This window comes from Empidonax traillii, unplaced genomic scaffold (assembly GCF_003031625.1).
Source record: "Empidonax traillii isolate 1590-97213 ecotype Southwest subspecies unplaced genomic scaffold, ASM303162v1 scaffold209:size809316, whole genome shotgun sequence".
NCBI classification, from domain to species: Eukaryota; Metazoa; Chordata; class Aves; order Passeriformes; family Tyrannidae; genus Empidonax; species Empidonax traillii.
In genome coordinates this window covers 98040-125945 of record NW_020955402.1, presented here as the reverse complement: position 1 = coordinate 125945, position 27906 = coordinate 98040, and the positions used below count along the sequence as shown (strand labels likewise).

General features: G+C 37.6%; 1 protein-coding gene across 2 annotated transcripts in view; it reads right to left on the bottom strand.

The window, feature by feature from the left end:
* The window catches only part of ATG7 (autophagy related 7), a 107209-nt gene that overhangs the window by 63812 nt on the left and 15491 nt on the right, over nt 1-27906 (bottom strand). For both annotated transcript variants that reach the window (XM_027887418.1, XM_027887419.1), the window contains 7 exons: nt 26979-27137; nt 21582-21776; nt 19385-19588; nt 19017-19132; nt 18259-18334; nt 16011-16091; nt 526-648 (listed from right to left, as the gene is read on the bottom strand). In XM_027887418.1, coding sequence (XP_027743219.1) covers nt 526-648; nt 16011-16091; nt 18259-18334; nt 19017-19132; nt 19385-19588; nt 21582-21776; nt 26979-27137 — 954 coding nt within the window. The remainder of the gene's footprint in view (nt 1-525; nt 649-16010; nt 16092-18258; nt 18335-19016; nt 19133-19384; nt 19589-21581; nt 21777-26978; nt 27138-27906) is intronic.

Below are 27906 nucleotides of genomic sequence, written 5' to 3'. Positions count from 1 at the left end.
ATCCGGCAGGGAGCCAAGTCACAACCCTCACACTGAGCAACCTGATCTAGTGAAAGCTCCATGGCAGGGGGATTGGAACTAGACGACCTTTAAGGTCCCTTCCTACTCAGGCCATTCTATGATTCTGATACCTGTTTCATTTTTTTATGGAACACACTCAGCTATCACAACTCTTTAGACAGTGTTATTGCCCATGCTATTGCCCCCAATTTCTTCCACATTCCAACTTTTGGCACTAGACAAACAGCACTGTTTTCCCCATAGTACAATCCCTCAAGTTTTATAATAATTACATTTTAATTACCCAAAATGGTAATTGATTTCCTTACACCACATAACACAAGTCACTTGTTTCCTTTAAAAGCAGTATCTGAAAAGTCAGGATACAAAAAGTTACAAATAATTTAAGAGAATGTCCAAATCACTGAGTAAATCACTCTGTAAATCAAACACCACTGCTTGATTCCATCAGTGATTCATTTAATCACATGGTTAATTCTTAAAATCCAAATTGTATTTTCTTACCTCAGCAGCTTGTGTCTCCTGGTGTAATAAAGTTAGACCTGTCAAGTCTTCCAAGAAGGAATGTGAAGAATTAAAAACTTTAGCAAGGAAACTAAACCCTTCTCGTTCATACTGCTCCAGGACCTGTCAAATACAGAAACAGAAAAGTATTTAAAATATAATACCCATAACATCATTATATTTTGCTCACAAAATAGAAGCACAAACTTTCTTAACACTCAGAAAATGACTGTATATTGTAAGCAGGCAAAAACTTCCCCAACTCTAATTCTAAAGTGAGGAAAAGTGAGGGCAAGAGGGAACAGAAGTGGAGTTTAGAATTTCCGGGTTTTAACATATCTTTAAGCTTATAACAAGACAGATGATATGGCAGGAAGAAACACTTCGCTGCAAAGTCACGAAAGCAGCATTTGAGTTACAGAAAACACAGTAAAGACTGTTCCAATGGATCTGCTGAAGGGAAAGAACCACGCTGGGACTGAGGGAAAAATTCCCCAATTCAGTGTCCAAGTCCAACATCCTCCCAGTCTCCAGTGATTCACGGTTCTGAGATTACTGAATCTTAAAGGACTCTCTATTTTTCTGCTCTAATTTTTGCAGTTTATCTTTTATTTGGAGAATTTTACAGACTCCTTCAAGGACTGTGAGGAAGGTTTTAGCTTATGCTCATCTCAATTCCCCAACCATGAAGAATTTCACTTCACACAGCTTTAGCTTAGATAGATAAACTATTTGCCAGGCTGATTTCAATCCAGTGTGATGGAGACCGAGGGAACAGAAGAAAAATCTCAAAGATAAAGATGATTCCACAAGTTTTGTAAAAGCAGGTAGCCAGAAAATAGAAGGAACTTATGACTGAGCAATCCCAGTATCTGTTGTTTCCCTATTTTTGTTCCAGGCTGTACCACTGATTATTTAATACCCTGCTTTGCTGTCACCAGGCTCACAGATGAAGAAGCTGAGCTTGACAGACTCTAAAGCAACAGAGGTTCATGTAGCAGAGCAGGATGCATGTAGGGACCTCAAAACCACACAATATTTAAATACAAAGGAGAAATATAAATGATATCAGAGCTAGAGAGACAGGGGAAGGATCACCAGGATCACTCTGGATCAGAAGAGGCAAGCTTTTCAGAAGAGTGGAAATGAGAGTTCCATTATGAATTTATCTTAACTCATCCAAATCATAGAATCCTAGAATGACTTGTGTTGGAAGGGACCTTAAAGCTCATCTTGCTCAAACCCCTGCCATGGGCAGGGACATCTTCCACTATCCCACATTGCTCCAAGCCCCTTCCAACCTGGCCTTGGACATTTCCAGGGTCTGGGCAGCCACAGCTTCTCTGGGCAACCTGTGCCAGGGCCTCAACACCCACATAGAGAAATATTTATTCCTAATATCTAATTTAAACCTACTCTCAGTTTGAAGCCATTGCCCCTTGTCTATCACTACAGTTCCTGATGGACAGTCCCACTCTGGTTCCCAGTAGCCCCTTCAGACACTGGAAGGTGCTCTAAGTGTTGCCCGCCACGATAAGAAACACAAACCAACAAAGTGTTAGTTTAATGCCGGTGCTTTACTCGGGCCCGGGGACCTGGGGACTAGAGTCCCAAAGCCAGAATCCCGCACCCTTCATCTTGAGCACATCTTTTATACACTCAGACAAACAAAGACATTTGCTAAGCTGCTACTTCAAAGTACATGGTGAAACTTAATATTTCATCCAAATAATTAGCTCCCAGCTAGGTCATCATAAATCATCCCCAGTTGCCTAATTCGTTTAACTCACTCCCACCACCAGGTGCATGTTCAGTTCTTCTTTTTATAATTGTTTTTCCTTAATCTTGCATAGCTAGCACATTCCAAACCTTTGGGCCTGGTCTATACAGAAACCCTTAGCTATACTACTGCTAACTCAGAGATCATTGCAACATAAGGTCTCCACACAACCTTCTTCCCTCCAGGCTGAACAGCCTCAACTTTCTCAACATGTCCTCACAACTTACTCTCCACAACTTTATTCTTCTCTAGTTTAACAATTCCTAATTGTCTCAAATAACCATTGCACTGATAAATCTTAAAATTGTGGAAACTTGCACCACCCAATAGCATTCTTCAGCAAAACACATCCAGTGAGCTTTTACACCAAGTCTTATTCAAACTCATTTAAAAATACATTTATATTTAGCTGACAGAACTGTGAGTTTACTGATAAAACCAGATTGGGATCTTCACTCAGATCTTCATGTAAAATGCCCATTTAGGAGCAAAATTATCTAATACATACTTAGGTTTCAAAAGAACCCAAACAGAAACACAACTATGAAAAAGACAGATATAGGTGACTATAACAAACACTTGGCACCTTCTTGACCACACTTAAAACCAGCACTTAGTGTTCTCTTACTAAATCATCAGAAATCATTCTTCATGCTTTACTTATTTATTTTGGTATACATGGGGGTTTGTGGATTTTTTCAATGACCCATAACATAATCTGAAATCAAAAAAGAAAAAAGAAAAAAAAATTAAAATATTATTAGAAGCATTTCTTTGTGTTTTGCTTGTGTATTTTATTCCTGAGAATCAAAGTAATCTGAATGTTCAAATGTAATACAGAGAACTGTACAACTTTAGCATTTCATTTGAGATGCGTCCTCTTAATATTATCACTTAAATACACTCAAATTTCACTGTGGATAGACACATATATTTAATGACTATTCTGTGTTTCAAAATAAAAATAAACCAAGTGAAGTGCAGAAATCTCTTGCATTTGGCTCTTTGTGCAATACTGTATGCAGATGCCAACTTCTAAGTTTGGAGCGTGTTCACAGCCCTGCCTGTGCATATCCCCCAAAGCCATCAGTGTTCTCCAATGTGCTGCTGTTGCTACTTCTTGGAACCACAATCCAGAGCTCAGGAGGCAGATTTTTGGTGATGGAGGCCAGGGTATAGGTCATGGCACACTGAAATCATTTCCAGCCTATACACAATAAAATCTAGCCTTTTTTTTTTTAATTTTACAGCATATCCACAAAATGCAGGGACAACAAAATTTAAGATATTTTGGTCTCTCCCCAGAGGTAAAACTTGTTAAAGATGTAAACTACCTTGGGATATGTAAATATTATGAGCTGGGGGAAGAGTTGAGTGCAACCTTACTATATACAAGTAATTTATCAAACAGCCTTTAAATCTGGCTGATTTTGTTACTCAGCTAACTATGCTTTGATCCTCGTTTCCAAAAAACCTGTGATTTGGGCCTGAAGTGAGAATTTCCAGGTATTGCTTCCTCGGTAAGTACATGAGTTCAGTGTGCCAGAGTGCTCTGCATGAACTGCCCTGTTCAGCTCAGAGATGTGCTAACCTTCCCATCCTCCCTGCCAGAGCCAGGAATGGATTCCGTGTGCTCATACAGAGCAGGCAGCATGACCACACTGGCATCCACACTGGCTAGCCCTCCTCAGGGATAAACCTCCTGAAGGATTTTTAATTAAATCCAAGTGCCCTTTCTATTGTGATTACCAGGGAAGAGAGAAGGAAGTCTCACATTAAATGCCTTCTGAAGTATTAGTAAGATCACAGAACCACAAGCTGCAGGTATACTATCTTTGGACTTAGTGGACTACAGATTTTTTTTTTTCAAGTTGGATAGAAATGATACATATTACTATGACCAAACCTGCTATTGTTATGGAAAGATTAAATAATTTATTTTCTCCCTGTAGCAACTCCATCATGCTACCCTGCTCCGTGGCAGTGACCTTCCATAGTGCTCCAATGGCAAACTTAGGTTTGGGTAACAAATTTGACTATAGTCACAGTATCTTAAAGTACGAAAAAAAAAGAGTATTTTTTCTCCTACTATCAGCCAGAGAAACCTGAAAAGCTTTATTGAAAAATGTACTTGCTGATTATGATTGCTTGCTTTTTATAATGGGAGCAGCTTGCTGAGTAGAAGTATCCGTTAATTACTTTTAAATCTGAAATCCCAGTCACATGGCCCAACAAACTTCATACCAGGGAGCCAAAAAGGACCTGGCAGCAGAACTCTGCTGCCTGAGCAGTGGTGGTACCACTGAAGAAAACATACATTACAATGAAATCCTTTTAATATATACAGTGTACTGTGACTCAAAGAACATTTTGTTACCTTCAGGGATTTTATTTCCCAATTCAGATGATTAAAACTTTACAATGCTACAAAAAGGATAAACACCTTTAACGTGCTCATATCTAACCTTTACTACACACATTCAGTAGCAACTGTTCTCTGATAAATGTAACATGGCATAAATTTGTTCATTAGCCACTGAACAGACCTCAGCAAGAAAAAAGAATGAGGAAACATAAAACTCATCTCAGATTCCCATGCCAGGAGACCACACAGGGACACTCTGTGGATCATCAGGAACAAAGCCAGTCAAGACAACAAACAGACAAAAAATAATTCTAAAAAATATTTCCAGATTTAGTAAGTTGGCAGGAGCTTGCTTTTGCACTTCTGAACAATTCTCTTCGCTGCTGACACAACACTTGGTACCAGTGTGATCATTCTGAGTAACAGTTTTATGGGAGGAAAATACTTGAGAGATGTTCTAATTTTTATTACTATTGACCTCAAACTAGTTACTGTCTGACTGCACATGTGAAAAATCCCGCATGAACTTTTCCCGGGAATAAAAGTGTCCCTAATATGTCACTATGCAGCAATTAATTTCTCAAGCAGAAAGAACTGCAAAGCAGCAACAACAAAAAGAACCAGAAGCATATAATTCTTGTACCCCGCCTGGAAAGCTGAAGCAATAATGATTTATTAGGGCATTCTTATCTTTTTTCTCTATTGTAGGTCATTTGTCAGAGCTTAGGAAGAGAACTGGAAAGTACCATGTCCTCTGTACTTCAGAGCAGTTACAGGAGAATATACATTTTAGTGGAACAAATGAAGCTGTGATGCACATTATCACAACAGGGCAAAATAATGTATTGCCAAAGTCTCCCATGTAAACAATAGCCAGTAACTCATTTCATGAGCAATCTTTTTGTTCTCATCTGCTTACTGAAAGAAAAAAAACACAAATCTTATGGCAGGAAGAAAGAAAGACAGATCTAGAGTAAAAGAACACTTTTTGAAATGGGAAACAGATGTGCAGCCTTGATGTTATATTCTTTTTAGCGGTATTCTGCACAAAGAAGTCTCAATTGCTGGGTAGAAAGACATCCAGAAAGAGAGCCTGGCTCCAGCACTGCTTTATAGCATACAAGTTAATATCTGGTTAAGTAAACACACAAAAAACAAGCTCCTAACCCAAAGAACCTGGCTCCTGATACAAAACTGGCTCATGGTTTATGCCTTATTTCTGTCACAGAAATTTAAAACTTTTCATCAGTATTCACATTTGGTTGGGCTTTTTTCTTTTTTAAGCATTTTGCATCTGCAGAGCTTGAAACAGTGTTGTTTACTTTCCTGGAAAAATAAAATAATAGTTATTAAAACTAGATTGCTTACACTAAGAAAGATCTATGGGTAGCCCACCTCCAAAATGAGGGGTGCTCTGTTTTATACTCTTCCTGGCTTTAAACGCTTTCTTCAAAGATGACACAGCACACTTCCCTCCCTGCCCTGCCTCGCTCAAAGGGGGCAGACACTTCACTGAACATTTCAGAGTCACGAAAATCACAATATTCAATGTCCTATTTAGAAATCTGACATGTCTCCATATATTTGTGCACACTGTTAACTATCTGGTTATCACAGGCAAAGCAGAGTGAATAGAGAACTACTGTGTAGCTTGCTGAAGAGAGACATGTCAGTTTTAACAGCTACTTGGAAAATAAGACAGACATGTAAAAGTCTTGCCAGTTCCCTCTTCAAAGTTCAATATATCTGCTATTAAAACAGCAAGTTTAGTGAAAGACGACAATGCTGTGAAGAGCCCTCTTAAATGAGAAGATAATAAGTTGAGCCATTGGGACCTTGGGCCCAGGCAGTTGCACAGCACTGCTAATGTTCAAAATTTTATCATGAAACCCATAATTCCAGTTTCCTTAAAAATCCCTCATCTCCTAGACTCTTTCCATGAAGTTCTCATTTTTTATTGCCGTTTGATCCTAAGAAGTTGTAAAAAAAAAAGTTTAATAAGGTGATGCTGTAATACATCTATGAAAAAGGATGCAACAAAACTGCACTTTTGTGAAAATTAGGTAATGATTTTTCAGAGACTCAGTTCATGATACTGGAACAAAGAAGTCTGATAACGTTGCATGAGCACAAAATTGATTCTTAAGACACTTAACCTGTAGATAATACTCCAAGTGCATTCACACATGATTAAGTTTTAAGAACAAGATCACAGAAAAAAGTTTTGAAATAGGCTGCACTCCAGTCACACAGTGAACAAGGCTACACTGGAAACATAGGACAGTTATAAGATACAAGGCAAAACCTGCATTTTTCGCTCATGTCCAAATAATTAAAACACCCTCTGCATACACAATTCTCTCCTTAACTTCCCATAATCAGTATTAAAAATGAGAGCAAATCAGTCTAAAACCTTACCTGATCTGAGTACAATGTGCTGAAAAATCATTTAAGGAACAGATTGCTGCTTTAATTTAGAGAAGGAATGTATTCAGACAAATGTGTTTTGTCTGTTGCTATTTCCCACACCAATCTGGAATGGCAATGGACAGAAAATGGAGTACTAACTTACTGAAGAACTGGCCCTGAAAGGTCTCTACAAGATTTTTTTTTAATGTTTTGAACTTTTCAGTTTCTCCTGGAAAAAAAAAGAAGAAAAAAAGGAAAAAGGAGGAAAAGTAGAGTTCTTAGAAATTTAAGATATGTCATTCTTGCTAACATTCAGTTCTTGGGAGCTGCATGCATTCTGAGTTTTTCTGAAGTGACCTTGATATGCTTTATACAAAAGTAATAATTTTTCCTGATATGATCTGATCAAGTAATAATACAGACAAAACCAAGATTTTTATTTTAGCTACTCTTTCCTTTCTAAAATATTTCTCAACAATTAAACATAACAGCATTTGCAGATTCCAGTCAATACAAGGATTCTACCGCAAAGCATACAAGTTTAGGGCACTCCTTACCTGAATGTGTTAGTAAATAGAAAGGTAATGGGAGAAAGGAATAGAGAGCATAAGAAAATAAACATCTCCATTCTAGAGATGAAGAAAGAGGAACAAAAGAGTTTTCTAGTAGCTAATACCATTAGATCATCTGTCCTGACTTCTTTTAACACATTGGTATATCCTTAAGTCACCTAATTGCCATTCCCTGCCCACTCCATGTTTTACACCGGATGGATATTAAAAACTTTATTTATCCTCATTCTGCTTCCTGTCCAGAATTTATGCTGATCAGCTCATCAGCAGTTACAACATGTTCGGCTCCAGTTCATTCTGGCATTAGTCACTATCTATTATGCAACAACTCAAAAAGCCTTTCTCTTTCCCTGGTCCCATCCGAGGGCACTGACAATTCAGGGCTGGATAACATGTCCCATATACTGGGACAGACATGCACAGCACAGTGCTGGGGTTGGCCTTGAAGGAACAGCCCAGATGCAGCAGAGATTCCCTAATGCTGGGAATGAAGCAAGGCCACTTCCCCAACATCGAAGAAAATTATTCTTCTCACAGAAAAGCAACTGCCTGATGCTGAAGGCTGCTCTGGCTGCCTGTACAATTTGATTATACAAAGACAAGAGGAGTCCATCTCTGAAGGGGTGACTTAAGCAAGCCAAAAGTCAATACTGGGTACTGCACATAAAATCACGTATTCCATCCAGTTCTCCCCTGCCATCAGCACTTCAACAATAAGCCATGGTCTGTCAGACACTAAGCACCCAAAACTACCACTGCCTCAAATAGAAACTGCAGCTGCTCATTAGTTTCAGATCTAGGCTTAAAAATCCATTTTGTAGACTATTTCAGAGCAGAGGATTTCATTATCTGGATGTGTACAATATCTATGCAAAACAGCACTGGAGGAACAGCAGCATTTTCTTCAAAACTGTATTTACTGGATTTCATAAATTGCAACTGTTGTATCATCTTTTTAAATTAAATTGCCTTCACTCTTTTCCAGTTTCAAAGAAAACAGAAGTAATTATGAAGACACAGATATGGGCAACCCTGTAGAAATGTGGAAAAACTGAATAAAAGTCAAACAATGTTAACTGTTCAAAAATGCCTATGTGGGCTTTTCTAAACAAAACAACTGCTCTCCAGTAAAGCAAGGCTGATGATTTAAGTTTAACTAAAGAAAACAGGCATCGATGTAGACCACTCCTGTCAAAGACTGCAATGAGAAGAATGCAGAAAAAAACATACGAGAAACAATTATAATAATTAAAAATATAAAAGTGTCCTGTGTCTATGAATATGCATTGAACACGTGGAATAATGGAACAATAAATAAGGGAACAGGAGGCATTAGAAATTTTAAGTCAAAGTATTTTAGTTCCATTTTGTTTTTACGGACAGAAAATGAATTCTGTAACAGCTTTACAGAGATATGACAACACAGTAGGTAGTTGCCATTAGAAGAAATTATTACAAATGCTATTCTAGGCACAGTTAGGTCTTGAACATGTCAGTACTAGAAAACTGCAATGATGCTGTCTTTTTCCAGACTGATAGTCCTTTACTTTGTACTAACTGTGGTTAAAATGTAATTGAATTAAAAGAACAATAAATATTGGGGAAAAAAACAACAACAAAAAAACCCAACCCTTTAAGACCCAGAGAATTTAATTTAAATGCAACAGAAATACAACCTGTCAGAAATATGAATCCATTGCTTTTAAGAGTGGTGGGTTTCTTCTTCCCCTTAAAACCCAGCATTTTAAAGTAAGTTAAACTTGACAATTGGAAAATTAATTTTATTCATGGTCCAGAAACCATGTAAGTATTTTCACTTAAAGACTTCAATCAATTAATTTTTTTTCTTTTAGTTCAGATAATACAGACTTCTGTTTAAAATGGACTTCATAAGCCATTCTCTCTCTCACTCAAGATTGTTTAGAGTAATATCTTACATCCATTTAAGGTCACTGAACAACTACTCGAACATATTTTTACTAGTTTTAATGCTATTTAACTTGGAAACAAGTAAATTAGTCAATATCATGAACCAATCAGTCACACTAGCTGCTTCTTGGACTGAACTCTGGGATTCTCTGCAACATAACTTTGATTCTACTATCTAACATGGAGCATTGCCACATCAGCATAAACAGACATGCTGTTTCACTGAAACAACAGCAAACAACCAATTCACCAAAGAAAAGAAATACAGAATAATAAAGTATTTCTTTACTTCTTTAACTTTTTACTGAAGGGCACAAAAATGTGTTACCTATTTACTAGGAGGGATTCTTCATCTAGCGACTTTACTACTACAAAACCAGAAGTAATAACAACAGAACTGCTTATTCTCTAGAGCAAAAGGAAGAGAGAATCACACAAATTTCCGAGTTTTATGTTTTCTGTTCTTTTTTTCTCCCTTCCTCTTTGTCTTTCCCTTTCAAGGAACCTCCTTAATTATCTAATCAGCAGAGTTCAGAACTTACAGTGCAAAGATCACAATACTGAAGAACAGTTCCTAAAACACTTTGCAGTAAACCTGCACTCTATCCACTCCCTGCTGTCATGAAGGTAAGACCCCAAACCAGAATGATCTGGGAAGGAATGTTGTTTACTCTGTTATTTAAACCCATTTTCTATGCCAAGTTGTACTTACACTCCCTAAGATCGTAATGGTTGCATTTGCCATGCAGAGAAGTCTTACCTGATCAAGACAACTGGACTGGAGACAATAAATGCAATTATCTTTGGCTTAGGGGCTGGATAATAAAAACTGGTTTTGCTCAGCAAAGTATGAAAGACACAAACCTCCAGTGTTCAAGATTTAAAGACAGTTGCAAACACCACACTTAAAACAAGCACTTGGACACTGCATATCCAGCTGCTACCTTCAGATAGATCCACCTATCCTGAAGTCAGAAGTTACAAAATGCATCCTCCTCTCAGGGCCACGAACAAAAAACAGATCCTCACCCGTGCGAAAATATTTGGGTGGGTGGTTTAGTATCACAAGACACAAACTGATCTTTCACTTTGTATAAACTGCCAATTAATACAGATCAATACACTAACAAGAGAATCTGAAATGGAATAATGTCTCATCAATTTCCTGTGGAGAAGCACAATTTCTTCTCCTTAAAAGAAATAGTAAGTAATAACAGCAAGAAATTAGTCCTCACTGTAACTCCAACTAAATTACAACAGAGAATAAGAATGTAGTCAAAAAGAGAAAAAGTCTCCTGAATTCTTTTATACTTGATAGATTTATCTTAATTGAAGAAAATGTAACAATAAATTGACTAAGAAGCCATTTCACAGATATGTTAGAAGTTGAAACAAAGAAACAATGGAATGTCTAAGAGCAATTGTTTTTTAAAGACATCCAACATCATCATGCCTGGTGGGGCAAAAGAGCACAAGTAAATGCTGCCAGCAGCAGCATTAGTTAAACTATCCCTGTGAGCTGCCTGAGTTTTCAAATAACCTTATTTCTCTTCAGTACCAAAATATAAAGTATAACATAAAGTTTTGCTTCATTTTAAAAAATCCTCTCTTCTGTTGACATTGGGGGGCTGTTTGGTGTCAACAACCTCTGTTATCTATTAAACATCAATCAACCTGCATCCACCACCTCTGAATAGCTGGTGCAAAACATCCATCATTTCTGACTCACAATCCAACCACAGCAGTGCCAACACACGGCAGTCTCCTGCTTGTTGAATTTTGGTAAAGGGTATGATTTAAGATTTAGCATAAGTATGTTCTATCTTTCCCCATGTCCCTTCCTTTCACAACCTGTCCTATGGAGCTGTTCTGTGCAAGGGAGTTGATTCAGCACTACTGTCTTCACGTAGGATTAGCCATGATGTTCCCAGTCATCAGGACGGACTAAGCAAGGAGTAACTTCCCCACTTAAACATGCTTCATTAAAACCACCTATTTTTCCTCAGAGATAATTAGCTCTCTCCTACCCTATTAGATTCAGTGTTGTTATTATTCCATTGTATGCATATATAGATATACATACATGTTCCATTTTTCAGTGATCACCTCTCCTGTCTGTACAGCCTCCACATCCTCTTCTCTGTTCACAAAACAGGACAATGTAACTTTTAAGATTTCTGAGGTTCTTTATCACATTTGTTGTCCTCTAAAGGAACAAAATTCCACCACAATGGTCACATTACCATGGTCACAATTTCTTAGCATGTGATGTGGCATATTTAGTCCCCATTACAAATTCATTCTGTAAGTATCCTTCTATTTGGGATACTCTACATTATATTTTGTTGACTTTATTGTAAAAATTCAGTATTTATAAAATAGCAAGACCAGGCATCATTTTGAAGAATGCACACCTTTCAGGCAATGAACAGTAAAACATCCTCATTGTGACTAATTTTGAAAGATAAATTATTTCAATTCTATCACTAAATTTAAAATTTATTTCCAGAGAGGTAAAGGCTGCCCGATATTTCAAAAGTTATGGGCAAGATAATCCTGCCTCCTGCTTCCCCCAGTTAAAAAGACATTTTTCAAAAAGCAAAAAAGCAAAAGTGATAAATTTCTGTAACTCACTATAAAGCAAATTTCTATGCCAGTTTAAGAGTAAGAAAAGTACTAGATTTAAGTCAGTATGTTGAAAATATGCCTAGGTGTACCTGTGACACATTCTTCAAGTCTGAATGAATCTACCCAATACTACAGAGGCTGCACTGTAAATGGATGAGCCAAGCGTTAACATATGTAAATTCAGGAAAGAAGGATTTGGTTACACAGACTCAATATTAGAGCACAGCTCCAGAAATAACTTTTTTAAAACATTCTTTTACATTTTTGAAACATTAATTCCTGAAGGACAAACATTTAATTTCCTTCATCATTTCTGCAAGGTGTAAGAGTTAGCTTTTTTTAGTACGGGAAAGACCAAGGTTTTCCCTCCCCCATGATTTTTACATCTCTGACATCAGCACAATACTTGAGAAATGTAGAATATAAAATGATTCAAGGGTTTCACTGACAGATTGTACAATATGCTACTACTGGGAGAGAGCAAATAGGAATGTTTTTGTCAGTGCAGCTGGGGTAGATGTGAAGGGACTTGCTAGAATCAAAATTAAAATGATGTCAACTGAAAAACACCAGTAAGTTGAATATTGCAGGTTACTGTCATAACTGATCAGAAGAGATCAAAGTAAAAATGCGTGCACAGCAGTCAGCACGTGAGAACAATGAAAGCATTGTTAAATCTACACGATGATACATTTCAAAACTGAAACACTCACAAATAATTTAGGCAACCCAGGCACTTAGTAAATGTCACAGCAAAAGTGTTTAATGTATTCCTGGGATGTTAAAAAACACTTGCAAATATAGGGGAATACTTTAACTGAAAGCAGAAATTGTAACATAATGTCTAGAACACCATCCATGATCCCAGTGTCTGTCCCTTACTCACATGCAATGAAAATGAAAAACATTTAATGCTTAGTCAGTGAGTTTACTCAGTGGTAAAAATCTACATCAGCAGCTCAAGTTTTCAGCACACTGAATGGAGAGTTGAGAAAGAACTTGAAAATTACTAGACATACAGTGATTTTTAAAAATTTCATAGTGGAAATAATTACATGAGGATGATTGTAGTAGGGGAAGGACAAATATCTTTAAGGAAAGCAAGCCAGCTTTCCAGCACATGGATGATAAATCCTATCTCAGGAGAAAATGTGAGATATAGGTAAAAACAGAGGAGGTATCTGTATATCCAAGTTGGTTGGTAGCAATTATCCCTAATGACATTAAACTCTGACTCTGTGAGGTCTACTTGTTCGTTCCACAATGCACAACAAGGGGAGCAATAACATGAAAATGTTCATTACCTTCACTAAAATATAAACACTGGCAGTTTTGCATTAAAATACATATTTTAACATTCATGGTCAAGGCTTTAGTCACTTGTCTGCAAGGGTCTAGTAGCACAGGATCAGGATTGCTCTGCTTTTTTAATAAATTGCAGTGCTGCTCGCCATAATATTATGAGCAAATATGCTGATTTTGCTCCTGTAAGGGTAAACAGATGGCGTAACTAGCACAGGAATAAGCTTAATATTCACATTCTGTAAGTAAAGCAGTTGTTGCCAATAAATACCATACTAAAGAACTTTGGGCTCTCCCTTTTCAGTGACAGAACAAGTTTGGCACCAGAAGAGCTCCTCAGACCTCCACTGGCACAGCAGCGCCCTTAGCTCTGACAAGGGATATTTTGCATTCCAGCACACACTTCTGCAGAACCAGAATAAGACAGGAGGGCAAATCATACAAGGAAAATTTGGCCCAGAATAAAAATAGAATGGTTTCCTGATGCGACCACCCCAAAATTCCTGAACAATTGCCTGTGGGAAGCTTGTCGGGCATGCAGCCTGTTTAGGACAATTCTGGATATGGAATAGCTGGCTGTTGGACGTCTGGTCTCCTCAGCTTCCAAACCAGAGATGAAGTAATCACTGTGAGTCAAACCGAAAAGGACTCCAAACATGCCGATCATCAGAGGCTTCTCCTAAGTCATCCAGCTATGCTGGATGGATTAAGAACGTATTGGAATTTTTTAAAAATTCCTAATTTGTTAGTTTTATGTTTTAAGAGTTACAGAGTGGCAAGAGCTCAAGAGAGAGAATGCTGACTTAAGGAAGAAGAAAATGAATATGGTGCCAGCAAATTCAACTATATCAGCAAAGCCACTTCTGTGCTAAATGTCTGAATCTACAGTAAATCTGATATAGAGCAGGATAAAATTATGCTAAATTACCATATTAAAAAAAAAAACCAAACACCCCCATACAACAAATCAGCATACAGACTACAATTAAATTGTAATTGGATTTGTCATTTCAAAGTACTAGCATCAGATTTCCACATAATGCAGGATGACATAAATTTTGTGCTAATAAATAGAAAGAAAAGTAAACAAAGTATGTGTTTCTACTGTAAGGAAATACGTGCACCAATGAAGCAACCTTTTCAGCACAGAAGTAATTTAATACCCAAACCACCTGAAAAGTGATCTCTCTGGGAATAGCACAGCTGCTAAAATCCAAGTCAGTTTTTATTAAATCGTCAAGTCTGTTTATGTAAAACTGGGCTCTCTTTAAATGACCTCCAAGAGGAAATTATTTGCTAACAAAAAATTTATACCTGCATTTATCTATATAGGAGTACATTCTTATTGTTTTTGTATATCAGTATGTCTTGGATTGGAGATTAAAAAAATAATAGTAAGAAAATAAAAGAAAATGTAACAGTTTAAATCCTCAGACTCCACCATCAAATTTTAGCTACTGCTGAGCTTTCAGCTATTCAAAAGGGTAGACAAAACTGCTGTTATATTTAGAAATGTGCTAGTTTAGTGCTTCAACTTTTGAGGAGAAATGCACATTAAGTGTCCTTCAAACTTGTCAAATGAACCCAGGCAGCCTAGAGGAATAAAAGGAATACTGTAGAATAAGATACTGCGCAAGTACTCAAAAAAATGACACTGCCTCAGGAGTTTTTGATGGCTGTTTGCAAGAAGGGCAAGTGCAGTGAAAAGAACAGAAAGAACTTCTTGCAATCAGTCTCAAGGCGCACAAAAAGGAATCAAATCAATGGCACTCCCAAGCAGTCCAAACTATGAGTCAAAACCTCTGACACTTCCTATCAAGATATCCCAGTCAAAACTTCTTGAACTTGCACTACATGGCCATAGAAAACTTGCCAGAGAAAACTTTTTAAGGCCACTGTGCAGGCAGACAATTCAAGAGCTGTCCCACTGTTCCAGTAGGACACAGCATGGAGCCAAGGAACAGCTGCAAACTGTGAGGTGACTCAGGACCGCCAACACCAACACCAAAACGAACAGTCTCTTCAATGAAGAAGCAATTCTTTTCCCTCAATTGTTCTTTATACATCTGTTTCGAATCACAAATCAGAAATTTACTATCTTTAGAAATACACAAAGTTGCTTAAGTTCTAGAAAGCTAAAAAGTTGTATCTATCAGACATCAGAAAGGATTTCTTAAACAATATCAATCTTATCCTTTCCCACAAAACTAAAAGATGTTGACAGTATTTATGTGAAAAACCTTTCAGAAATGTTTCAGAATCCGATCTCTTCTTGGATTCTTCAGCTGACTAGAACATTTACATGGAGATAGCATGCTAATAGGCGATGTCAAAGAAACTTGGAAAACAGCAAAAAAAGAAGGGTATGAGGGCACAAGAACTTTAGCTGAAGAGATTCCAATCCCTAAGGGAAGACAGAAAAAATGTGAAACATAAAGTAGTCCTCTACTCCAAGACTGACCCAGAGCAACACATATCAATGAAGGACAGAAAGACTTACCTTGGCTGAGCAGGCTGTGCACTTATCAAATGCCAGGCTGACGGGAAGAACGTTATCAAATCTTGATAAGAATCCTCGGATCTAGAAGAGGAAAGAAAATCACAATACTGTTTTAAAACATTTCCAGAATTCAACATGAACTGGAGATATACAACTTATAACTAGGGTATATAACATTCTAACACAGACACCCTCAGTAACACCTGTAGTAAATTCATACTAACACATATTACTGTTTTTCTATATACAAATAAAGGCACAACTATCTAAATGTAACACTATTTAACCAGAAAGAGAGGCACAGCACCACCTGCGGTTTGCCTTTTCTGAGTGCAAAAATTTGATCAAAAATAAAAAATCATGGTATAACCAGTTAAACATACTTTTATCGCCCATTGCTAACATACAGTCTGAAAACCCAGCTGCTGTGCATTCCTAAACTATGATGTTCGTGTGATAGTACTGATAGGTAAGTTTAAAATTCCAGAGCAAACACTTTGCAGCATGTTTGAATATTGAGACCATGAACTCTTTAGAGTACTGATCATCCTTTTTGTTCTGTGCTTTTATAGGTCTACTACAATGAAGAGATGTCACAAAGAACAGAACTTTAGTAACTCTGTAATGCAAATAATAATGCCTTAATTTTGAAGTCTATTATGGAAATCCATCCAACATACACTCCACACATTTCATGGAGCTGGAATGGCAGAGACCTGGGAAGCCAAAAGCAATTTAAACTATTTAATACTATCACTAGTATTAATACAAAGGCATTTTTGCAGAAACATCAAGCCATAAATAGTATCAGAACACAAAAATACAGCCATTTTGTACACAAAGAAAGATGAAAAGAAAACAACAAAATCAAGCCTTTCTGGTACTTCTCCAACGATAAATCAGTACCTGGATCAGCAAATGAACAGGACTTAGATTTGGATTCTGCTTCCTACTGAGATGTGAGAGGTCAAAATATCTCCCGCAGCAGCAGGTGTGGGCTGGACTTGACTGACAACAGCATTAGCATTGGAACTACAGATAACACTATAGGATATGGGAATAACTAAGTTATAATAAAGTAACACTGGGAAAGCAACAAACTTATCAATTAGTGCCAAAGCTGGAAATTGTTGAAACCCTTCCAGATAAGCAGATCAAAAGTGTCAGCATGGACAAAAGCCTTGTCCTGAGGGTATCTGAACCATTCAATCAAGAACTGGATATTTCTGACCAGTCCTGCAGCTGAGTGTCCACAGTAAAAAGGGGAAAAAATTCAGGGGACTCCTGAGAAAGAACTGTAGACTTAATGGAGAGAGAGAACTCAGGGAGAACCTAGGGCACCCCATTGCATAAAATGACCCAAGTGTGCACACTGGTCATTACATAAAATTATAAACAAAATTAGACAGATTTTATATAGCCCAGACCCCGTGATACCTGGATGTTGCAAAGAAAACACACTAGTAGCTTTATGTTTTTCTGAATAAAGATTAATTCTTAGTGTAAAAAAAACCCCAAACGACAACAGAATCTAAAAATACTGCTCAGAAACAAATAAATGGTTTATTTATACAATGGAAGTACACAAACAGTCATTCAGATAGCAACATAAGGAAAGAGGCACAGAATAATTCTAGTCCTAGTGATAATATCAAAGAGGATATGATTACAGGGATAAAATCAGGAGACAGTTTTTTGAAGGACTGTATAACATAAGAAATAGGAACAAGTTTATCCAGCAATGTAAAAACTTTATCCTTAGCACATTTATAACTAGAGTTTGGGTTGAGTAGAAGAATAAAGTGCTGTATTGTACCAAAAATACAGGAATATTTTGGAGAACTATAATAACTGAGTTGGCTGGATTTGATTTTTTTTCATATTCTGAACAGATTTAAAAAGGGAACAAAACTCACTTTGAAATGATCATATTGTTCTGACGGGGGACAGGAAAGTCAGAGGTTGCCTTATTCACATACTGCCTGCTCCAAAGAACGTCTTGCTAAGTAGGTAGCAGGATCTCTGTGACCACAAGGAGGACAGAACAATGCCAGGAACACAACTACCTTGGCCTGTGTGATGGTTTAATGTTATTCCTTTATTTTTTTTAAACAAACATGGAGAGTCAGTCCTTTCAGTAATGGAATCAGCGTATTGCATGTTTTTGTTAAGGAGACAAAATCTGTGATATTTGCCTTACATCAGTTCCCAGGTCTTAAACAAAAGCATTTACTCACAAATTATTTACCTGATGAGGAACAAGTCCAAGAGAAGTAGGGGGCTCATTCATTCTATCATCACTACTGCTGGCCACAGCATAACCACTGCCAAAAATCCAAGAAGGAAAATTAGAACAAGACAGCACACTCAGAGTCAAAATTTCCAGTAAGCTTCGAGGCATTTTGTTACAGCTTATGGTTTAGAATCTGGAAAGGAATCTATCTGGAAAGTCTGTTTCAGAGTAACTAAGATACACCATGGGGATATAAATCAATCTGAGACTTGCAACACACTCATGTCCAACTCCTAAGTCACTTTTTCTTTCACAGATTTTAAAGACAGGAAAAAACCCTTAATTTCAAGTTGCAGAATTTCAGAATAATTTCTGTATTAAACCCACCTAATTTTAAATAAGATTTGCAATATGTGGCTTATCTTGAAGCCCTTCATGTGACACAGATAGTTACAATAGCTGTTCATTACACTCAAACACTGTTCAACAAGAAAATGCCAAGATCAACTAACAGCAATATTTTCTTCTCAATACTCTTCTACCGTTAAACTCAGAGAGAAAATAAAAAGAAAAACTTAAGATTTGATGAATCAGTTCTCTCAGATACCATTAAATTATACTAACACAGTAAATGTGACCTATACATTACATTAATCTACAGACAACATTACACCTTATAGAATTGTCCTACTTGATGTGCACTTCTTTCTTCTCAAAAGATTTTATTAAATTTGTCTTATTTCTCAGAGAATACCAGTGCAGAAATGACTCACCCTTCTGGATGCTGTAAAACCGAAACCATTAATTCCACTGCAAGGGCTCCAGCTACCATGGCTAATCCAGGGCGACTGACTGTGCACTGCTGGTCCAGTGTCCGATCCCTGGTGGACTACAAAGATAGACAATTCTAAAGGAAAGAAAAGAAGTAACTCAAAAGTAACTATCTGTCCTGCTGCACAAAACAACCTTAGTTCTGTGCAATTAATTTCTTTAATCTTCCAAGTAAAATATAAGCCATTTCTTAATCCTGTGTACATCAACATAAAACAAATCCCTCCATGAAACTTCATTTAAAGGAAATAAATAATTCAAGTCACAACAAAAAAAAATATAATCAACATTTGCATAAAGTTCTACTCACATCCCCTGGTGCCACAACATCATTGCAGAAGTAGCAGCCCAGTTTATAGCCAGGGATATTTGAAAAGAGTGACGATCCCAAAAGATCAGAAGAGCCAGAAGCATTGCTGAAACACGAATCACCAGATTCTTGCTGTTTCGGTTTCTTTAGGCCGTGTCTCATAACAACAAAAGTGTCAAATCCCAAGGCAGCATTGATGACCAACTGTGAACAATAAGAGAGAACAAGAGATTTTAAGTGAGCCAAAAGGGGAGGGGGAAAAAAAGGTCTAAAGGCTTTATTTACTGTAAATGTCCCATTATTTACTGTAAAACTCCCACATGCTGTAGATAGATGAACTATCCATTAATTGCACATCTACCATTCTTGTAATAAACAACAGTTTCTGAAAGGTGCAGAATTCCAGTTATCAAGCACTTCTAAGAAACAAAACCTAAATAAAAGTCTTTTTCGAAAAGCCACAAACCCTTGCCTTTTTGTGTGTCTTTCAGGGAAATTTGATACAAATTAATGACTCCATCTAACCATTACACAAACCTATGCACACTTGCTGGCAAGAAAGTAAGAGGAACTTCAAGCAGTGAAACACCATCTGTTATCAAAAAAAAAAAATCAGTAAGGAACGCAATTAATGATTACTTATGGTCTTCATATGCATATGCTTAGTCACACGGGGAGCACAAGCAGTTGTGGTACAGTTACACTGTCATCATTTTCCCTTTTCTCTCTGGCTTGTGGCAAGCTTGAGAGTTGCATCATCATTCTCAGTATTTCAAATAACTCCTGGATAGTCTCTTTTGTAGTGGTTTATTTTCCCCTCAGTTCTAAAGTAGAACCATGCTGTTGAATCTGTGGTAGCATAGCCAGGTCTACAGCAATTAAAAGACTGCATCTTCTTGTTACATCTACGTGTAAAGCCTGAATATGGTAGTCCACCTTCAAAATATCAGTAAAATGGCACGGCTGGTATTATCAGAAATTAATAACATCGCCAAACACTTCCCACTGCAATAAACTGTTTCTCTCTTTTCAATTTATTGGCTAGCAACTATTTCCATCTAGCTGATTGACCCTTAATAAGAAAAACCCAGAATCATCTGGTTTTGATAAAGAGACAATGGAAAAGTGTCTCTTGGCATGCATTAAAAAAAAAGGTGCAAAATTTTACAAGTTCTAGTGTTCAAGAGGAACAAAGGTGTAATATCTGACATGAGGATTTAACACTTGAGGGGTCTAAGATGCTTGTTTTGGGGAGAGGAAAGCAGGAGTATCAAAGAATGACTATATGGGAAAAACAACTCTTTCTTTCCCCATATACCTGTTTTTATGCACTTTACACACATTCTCATTCACTACGTTCTTTGTATTCCACATCCCTTTTTTGAGACCTTGGGGACCAAACTGCAGCAGTACTACAAACCTGCAGTCATCATACAAAATTACATTTGAAACAGCTCTCATTAAATGTGTCAGCACAAAGTACTGAGCATTTCAGCTTGGACACCTTGAGATTTCACTGCTATGCTTATTCAGTGACAGGGAATTCCATCTCCTCATATCAAAGGGATCTTATCAAACCAACTAACAGTGATGCAGACACACTATGCCACTAAATAACAGAGAAGTGTCACAAAGAAATTTTAAAATTTGTCATCGAAATATGATTTGAATGCTGCAAGGCAAGTGTAGTGGGGCACTGTTAGCTATGCAAATGCGAGGAGAGGTTTGAGAGATCATTAAAGCAACCCTATCCTGACTGAACCAGACAGCCTGCATATAAAATATGCATATGCATATAAAACTGCATATATTTCTTACAATTACCAACCACTATACATATGGAAGAGTAGGCTGGCACTTTCCAGTTCAATAGCCAGCTTTGCAAACTTACTCTTTATGCTATTTCTGAGCTGTTTTAAACAGCTAAAAGATTGCTGAAAGACCGCAGGTGCAAACTGCAGAGAGGACAGGAGGATTAAGGAGGAATTGATTGAGGTATCAAGTTACACCCACTCACACCTGAAGTTATACTTCAGTGCAGTCCACACTAAAGGGACACCCTGATCTTTCTACTGGTAGTGTAATTCACTGGCAAAGGGAAGTTCATTTGAGCTACAAAGACATACAAGCCTATTGTTCAGGATCAGAAATCTATTTAAATTAAGGAAAGAATGAAAGAAAAGAAATAGTACAATACCTTCCTCTTACTGGCTGCAATGACAGCAGGAAGCCATCGACTCTCTCTAGTGTCCATTAGTAGGAAAACAACATCATGAGCATCAATAAGCTCTTCAAGTTTAGCCACATCCTTCCGAGCCTGTGCCATTGTTACCTCAGAAAAATTCACTGGGTGGCCTGGCATAGGGATGCTCATGTTATAGCCTTCTGAGCTCTAGATGGAGGCAGACAGAAAAAAACAGGTTAAAAGATAACCTTGTGATTGAATAGAATTAGTATAAAATTCAATACAAAACTGTAGAGTACAAATTCAATTAGTCTTTGGCAGAATGGCAACTTTCTTCTTGACATCTCTCTGTGTGACAGTGCAGTGCTAAAGTTTCTGTGTCTCAGCTGCTGTATTTATTGATCCAGAACACAGCAGCTCAGTACAAACACACGAGTTTGGGTCACAGGTGCAGACCAACCCTGTGTTTCACGTCTTTTCAGGCCTAGCAAATTACTACAGGAAGGTAGTTGAATTGCTCTTAATCCCAGAAGTTACAAACATCCCTCACTACAAAGGCAAGCAATTCCATTTACATGTGATTATGATCTGGCTGCTAAACATGTATAAAATCTTTCTTTTGGATTCTCTTTGCAGCCACTTCACACATGATGTTCACAGGATGCAGTTCATATTTCTGATATGGAATACTGACTTAGTTATAGTAAGGCATGTGAAGTATCACACATTCTGCTCTTTATTTTAAATTCCTTAGTCTCAAATGATTTTGCTGTAATTCAACTAGCCATATGTGAAGTTGATATAGAAGAAAAACACTTTTGAGACTTGTTACTCTAGAGCTTGGCTGTCTGGAGACTTGTATTGTGCAGATGCTGAAAAGAGCATATTCCTGTTGCTGAAACATATTCCTCTTCCAACCTCCTATTTGGGCAAGGCACACTGAGCAGAAAATACTGAGCCAAATAAGCATATACACAAGGCATATACAATGCAAACAATTAACTCACTCATTTGGAAACACATTAACACAATCTGACAGCCATCTGCTGTAAGAGAAGAATGGATCTTCATATATGCTACAGAAGCATGAGCTTTGCCAAAGCCTTCCTGCCTGTCGCTGAGCCTTAAGCAACTAACAATTTAAAAGTCAGAATTTAAAAGCTGGATGAACCAACAATAAAATTGCATGGGAAGAGAGAAAAGAAAGGTTGGTGTAATGTGCTTTTGTATAGACCGACTACAAGCACAACTCATAAATCCAGATGAGGTAAATAACCATAAGGGTGAATGTGCATTCTAAACATCATAAATATCCTTAAGGATGGTAAAAAGAACAAGGCACATATAGCAGCTTGGGGAAATTAATTCAGTGATATCTGTATTAACCACACCAAAGGATATACCTTTTTTTCCCTTTTTCCCCTCATTGCCACCTCCAAGGGTAGGAAAGCAGAGCTCACAATGACCCAGCATGCTACCAACAAGAAGCTGTTTCCCAGTGAGAACAGCTCTGTATCACCAGCACCCTAGGTAATTACTAGAGGAGGTTCTACCTTCAGGGTCATTATCCCCTAAAAAAGCTGTGGCAGGAACAGAAAACTTAATCCATGTTGCACATGAATAATGTATTTACGGGTAACTCATTAAGTTGTACTGCACACAACTATTACATAAGCATAACTGACACTGCTGGTGGTAATTTTTGTTCAATAAAGTAACACAAACAAGTAAACAAGTAAGTTGAACACGATCTTCATGGAAATATGGTAACCAGGTTTGTAAAATACTAAAATCTTAGCAGAATTCAGAAAAAAACTATACTGTGACTGTAGCTGTAGGAATATAGACAAGTCTAGCAGCTTCAATAGTTTCAACTGTCCCTTGAAAAAACAACAACACTCACTAGCAAAAGTAGCTGAGGTTCACTTTTGCAGCCAAATGCTGGCAAAAAGAACTCAAAGAGTAGCTTGGGATGGCGCATGAATATTATTTTAAGGAGGAGTAAATGCGCATATATCCCCGAAGACACATCTTGCTCATTCCACAGAATTCCAAAATCTCAGGAGTTTCTATGTGATGAAAAGAATTTTGCTTGACTGCTCACAAGAAAGCTTAGGTTTTAAGACCTTCACGCTAAAAAAAATTTTAAAATTACTCTAAATTATCCAAAACAACTTACCATCCCATAAAGTAATAGAATCGCACACAAATCCTTTTTTTAGAAGTATGCTGACATGTGCAAAACCATAAAAGATAATGTACTTTTTAACACTTTCACTGACAGCTGATTAAAGCTGTGTTAGAGGCTCTAGTGTTTTTGGGGCATTTCTTTTTAAAGCCAACAGGCAAAATATTGCAATTTGTGGGGCTACCATAACATTCTCTCTCATTTTTATTCACATTTCTATTATCTTCCTGCATTTTTGGTTAAACCATGGCTCAGATCACTTAGGATATAACTGTGTTCAATACATTAAACCTGAACAGAAATGTGTAAGTACAAACAACATTAAGAAATGGGGTGCTGGCATCACTAAATTGTTCTATGAGAAGCATCTACATAAAGTGGCCCCCCAGGCAGTATAGAGTAAAGGATGATAAGATGCTAAATACACTGGAGTTCCATGCCTGAATAGTTCAGGAAATGACTATATAAGAGAGGTAAGAAAGTTAAATTCCACAGAACAGCTACATGATTGACTCTGTGCATTACCTACTTGTTAAGAAAAGCTGTGAATCCATAAATGCTGCTATTTCCAAGGCCTCTCTTCTTTTTTATAGTAAAACTCTAAGCTACAGCTAATGGTAATCTTAGAAGTGGAATGAAACAAATCAAAGCTGCTTGCCAAAGCATTCCTTCTTGTTTCATCTGCAATGATGAGGTGGTTACTCTTCCAACTAGAAAGGATGTAAAATTAAAAAATAAAGCAGAATTCACAGAGAGCAGTCGAGCATTTCAAAGTCAACCAAGAGAAACTGCATTTCACATGCAAAATATTACTCACAATTGAATCAAAGAATGTAACTTAGACTGCAAACGTAAACCCGAGTTTTCAGAAATGCCTTCAGAACCAGCACTGCTTATTGGATTCCCTCAGAAAGGACCGTGTGGGTTTCCAAACAGCAAGAGACAGCTTTGGCTACTCCTTCAGTAGGACAGAAATGAGAAGGCTCAAAATCTGGGACAATTAATCTTTTTATTCAAAGACATTTACACTGGTAAATCTGGGCTTTGTAAGAAGCAAAGCACAGGCTGCAGGAACAGATGTAGCTCCATGGAGGAGCCCAGTGCAGCCACTGGGCTATGAACATCTCCAGCTTCACCGCCCAAACCATCCCAAGGAACCGAGATTTTACCCCGACTAATTAAAGACTTGCTGTTACTCCACGTGCTTGGCCTGCTGCTTGAATCTCACACCTCACATGCTGCCAGCATGATATGAACTGTTTGAACCAGAGGTTTTACTGGGAAGCTCTGTTAATTCTTGTTGGTACTGGTATGTTTCTCTGTTTATTTACAGATGGTCAAACAGGATACCTCTTCTCCATGAATTCTACTGCAGGAATGAGATTGACCAAAAACTATATTAGAAACATTGTATCATGAGGCTACACAGCAACTGTGCAACTAGTTTCTCCTCATTTAGGCCAAAAAGCTATGAAACCGGGTGTGAGTCTCACTGAAGGCTGATCAGATGTGACACATCCACGGCATGAGGAAACAACAGGTAATACATAACACTAATTGGGATACTGTGCTATGAAAACAGTGGTAGGTGCAGAATATTTGAGGTGTAGAGTAGAGGAAAAATTCCTTACATACAGTACAGCTTGCACATTGTATATGCTATTACCAAACAGGAACATTTTTTTCCCCTGTGTATAGCAAATATATACGTATATACATCATCAATACAGGCTCACTCCTTCTCAAATCTTCGTTCGTGAAGCCTAGCCATGATGACAGGCTCACTAAAGCACTTTTATTGGCTCTTCTCCAAGTTACATTTAACATTTTTTTTCCTTTTTATTTTTTCCAAGCCTCATCACAATCTCACAGTCCCACAGTACAGTCTAGTCTTTTGCTTTTTTGGCTATTTCTAACAAGAAAACTCATAACTGTACCCATCAATAATCCACAAAAAGCTTTTATTTCCTCTAATTAAACCACTCATTCTTTCTCAATATTCCTATTTTTGAGTTCTCAAGTATAAAAAGTTAGAAATCATGTGACACATGCCCTAGAGAGCATCCTGTTGGTGTTCTGTGTGACACTGCACAGATGTTTTCTCTTCTGTACTTGATATTTAATATTTCTATAACTAAATGAGTATCACCAAGAAACAACAACACTACAGTGCAGCAAGCTTAAACAAAGCTCTTGGAACTTTCAGAGAGTTTCTCCTGGTTTCCTTACCAAAAGATCTGAAAGTGAAATGTTCAGAATTTTTTCATACTGGGGATCAAATATTCATTGAATTACTACTTAGTAGCAATACTGACTTCATAAATAATAATAGGAGGATAATAATAGGGTCAACATAGAGAGAAGAATAAAAGCACAGGGCACTCCTTGGCTAAAACTAAATGAACCCTAAAATGTTTAGAAATGATCTGTAAAGTTGCTCACAACACTGAGCATCAATGACATAATCTGTATTTCCCTCTTAATAACTCCTAATATTATTATGACTAGTAATAAAGTAGCACTTTAAATACAGAATTGCATAGTGAGTGTTCTTACTACACTGAGATGCTTTTGCCAGCTGAGCTCTGGTAACTATAGCTACGCATTCTAAGACGGTCTCAATTCCAAAACAAACACTGTTTTATCAACAGCTGAGTGACTTTCATCACATGCCAAGTTAGTCTAAAAACTTTTTGTTCATGATAGAGGATGCTGAGAGTGTGTTTATTCTGAAATTATAGGTCAACTACTTTTCTGGAAGTTAAATATTAACTCATTTTCTTCTAATGTAGCAAATCAATTAAATAAGACTACAAATTTTAAGTGTAAAACATAATAGGAAATCTCAATGATACATTTATTATGTTTCAAGACCTACTCCCATAAATGGACAATTAATATGTCTAACCTCATATTTAAAAGCAGAAAGTTCCTTAGGACATACTAGACAGAAAAACATTTTACTTCACCACCAATGAACTATAAGATAATTCAGATGGCGCTTATTTCTATTTCATTATTACAAATATTTGTCTCAGTAAAGTTTAACAGGTATGGAGCACCTGAAGTAAAATGCTTGCAGGTTTAACCAACATATCACCTGTGTACCATTTTTCCCCCACTCATAATAATGTTTAATTATTAGCATGTGGAATAGAAATTTAAAGTCCCTGCTTTTCTTCCAAGTAATGTATCAACATGTTGTGAAATACTGATCTTACCACTCCTGGGAAAATTTTCAGTAGCCTGTCTGCTGCTGCAAGTGCCTTAGCCTTCCCCCCACTCAGACAGTCTTCAAACTCGTACAGCGGCTGCCGCACAGGGTTGGAGTAGGAGATCTTTGCGTTGTCCACAAACGTGATCTTCCTGACTCCCCAGCCCTAAATGAGAAAGGAGTTCAAATAATGACAAGTACAATAGCCTTAGATAAATACTTTTGAGTAATGCCAGACACTAAAGAGTTTGGTCCATTTTTTTCGAGAAAGATCAAGCTACGAAAGCTTTTGAATCTTGTACTTGCACAGAAATCAAGGAACAGAAAATATGGTCTGTCCAAATATATCGTTTAACAGTAACCCCTCAAAACCCTGCTGAATTCAGTGGGATGTGGTGAACATCCCTGAAAGTAATTATCAGTAGTTAGTTACTTTAAGTGCTTCACTGTGAATTTGATCATAGAATCATAGAATCAGCCGGGTTGGAAAAGGACCTCTGAGATCAAGTCCAAGCCTTGATCCAACACCGCCATGGTTGGTTCCCAGACTATGGCACTGATGCCACATCCAGTCTCATCTTAAAAACTTCCAGGGATGGAGAATCCACCACTTCCATGGGCAGCCCCTTCCAATGCCTGATTACCCTCCCTGTAATCCAATCTAAATCTCCCCTGGCACAGCTTTAAACCAAGCCCTCTTGTCCTACTGCTGGTTACCAGGGAGAAGAGACCAACCCCCACCTGGCTACAACCTCCTGTCAGGGAGTTGCAGAGAGTGATGAGGTCTCCTTTGAGCCTCCTCCAGGCTCAACAACCCCAGCTCCCTCAGCCTCTCCTCATGGGAATTGTGTTCCAGTCCCTTCCCCAGCCTCGTTGCTCTTCTCTGCCCCTGCTCCAGCCCCTCCATGTCCCTCCTGAGCTGAGGGGCCCAGAGC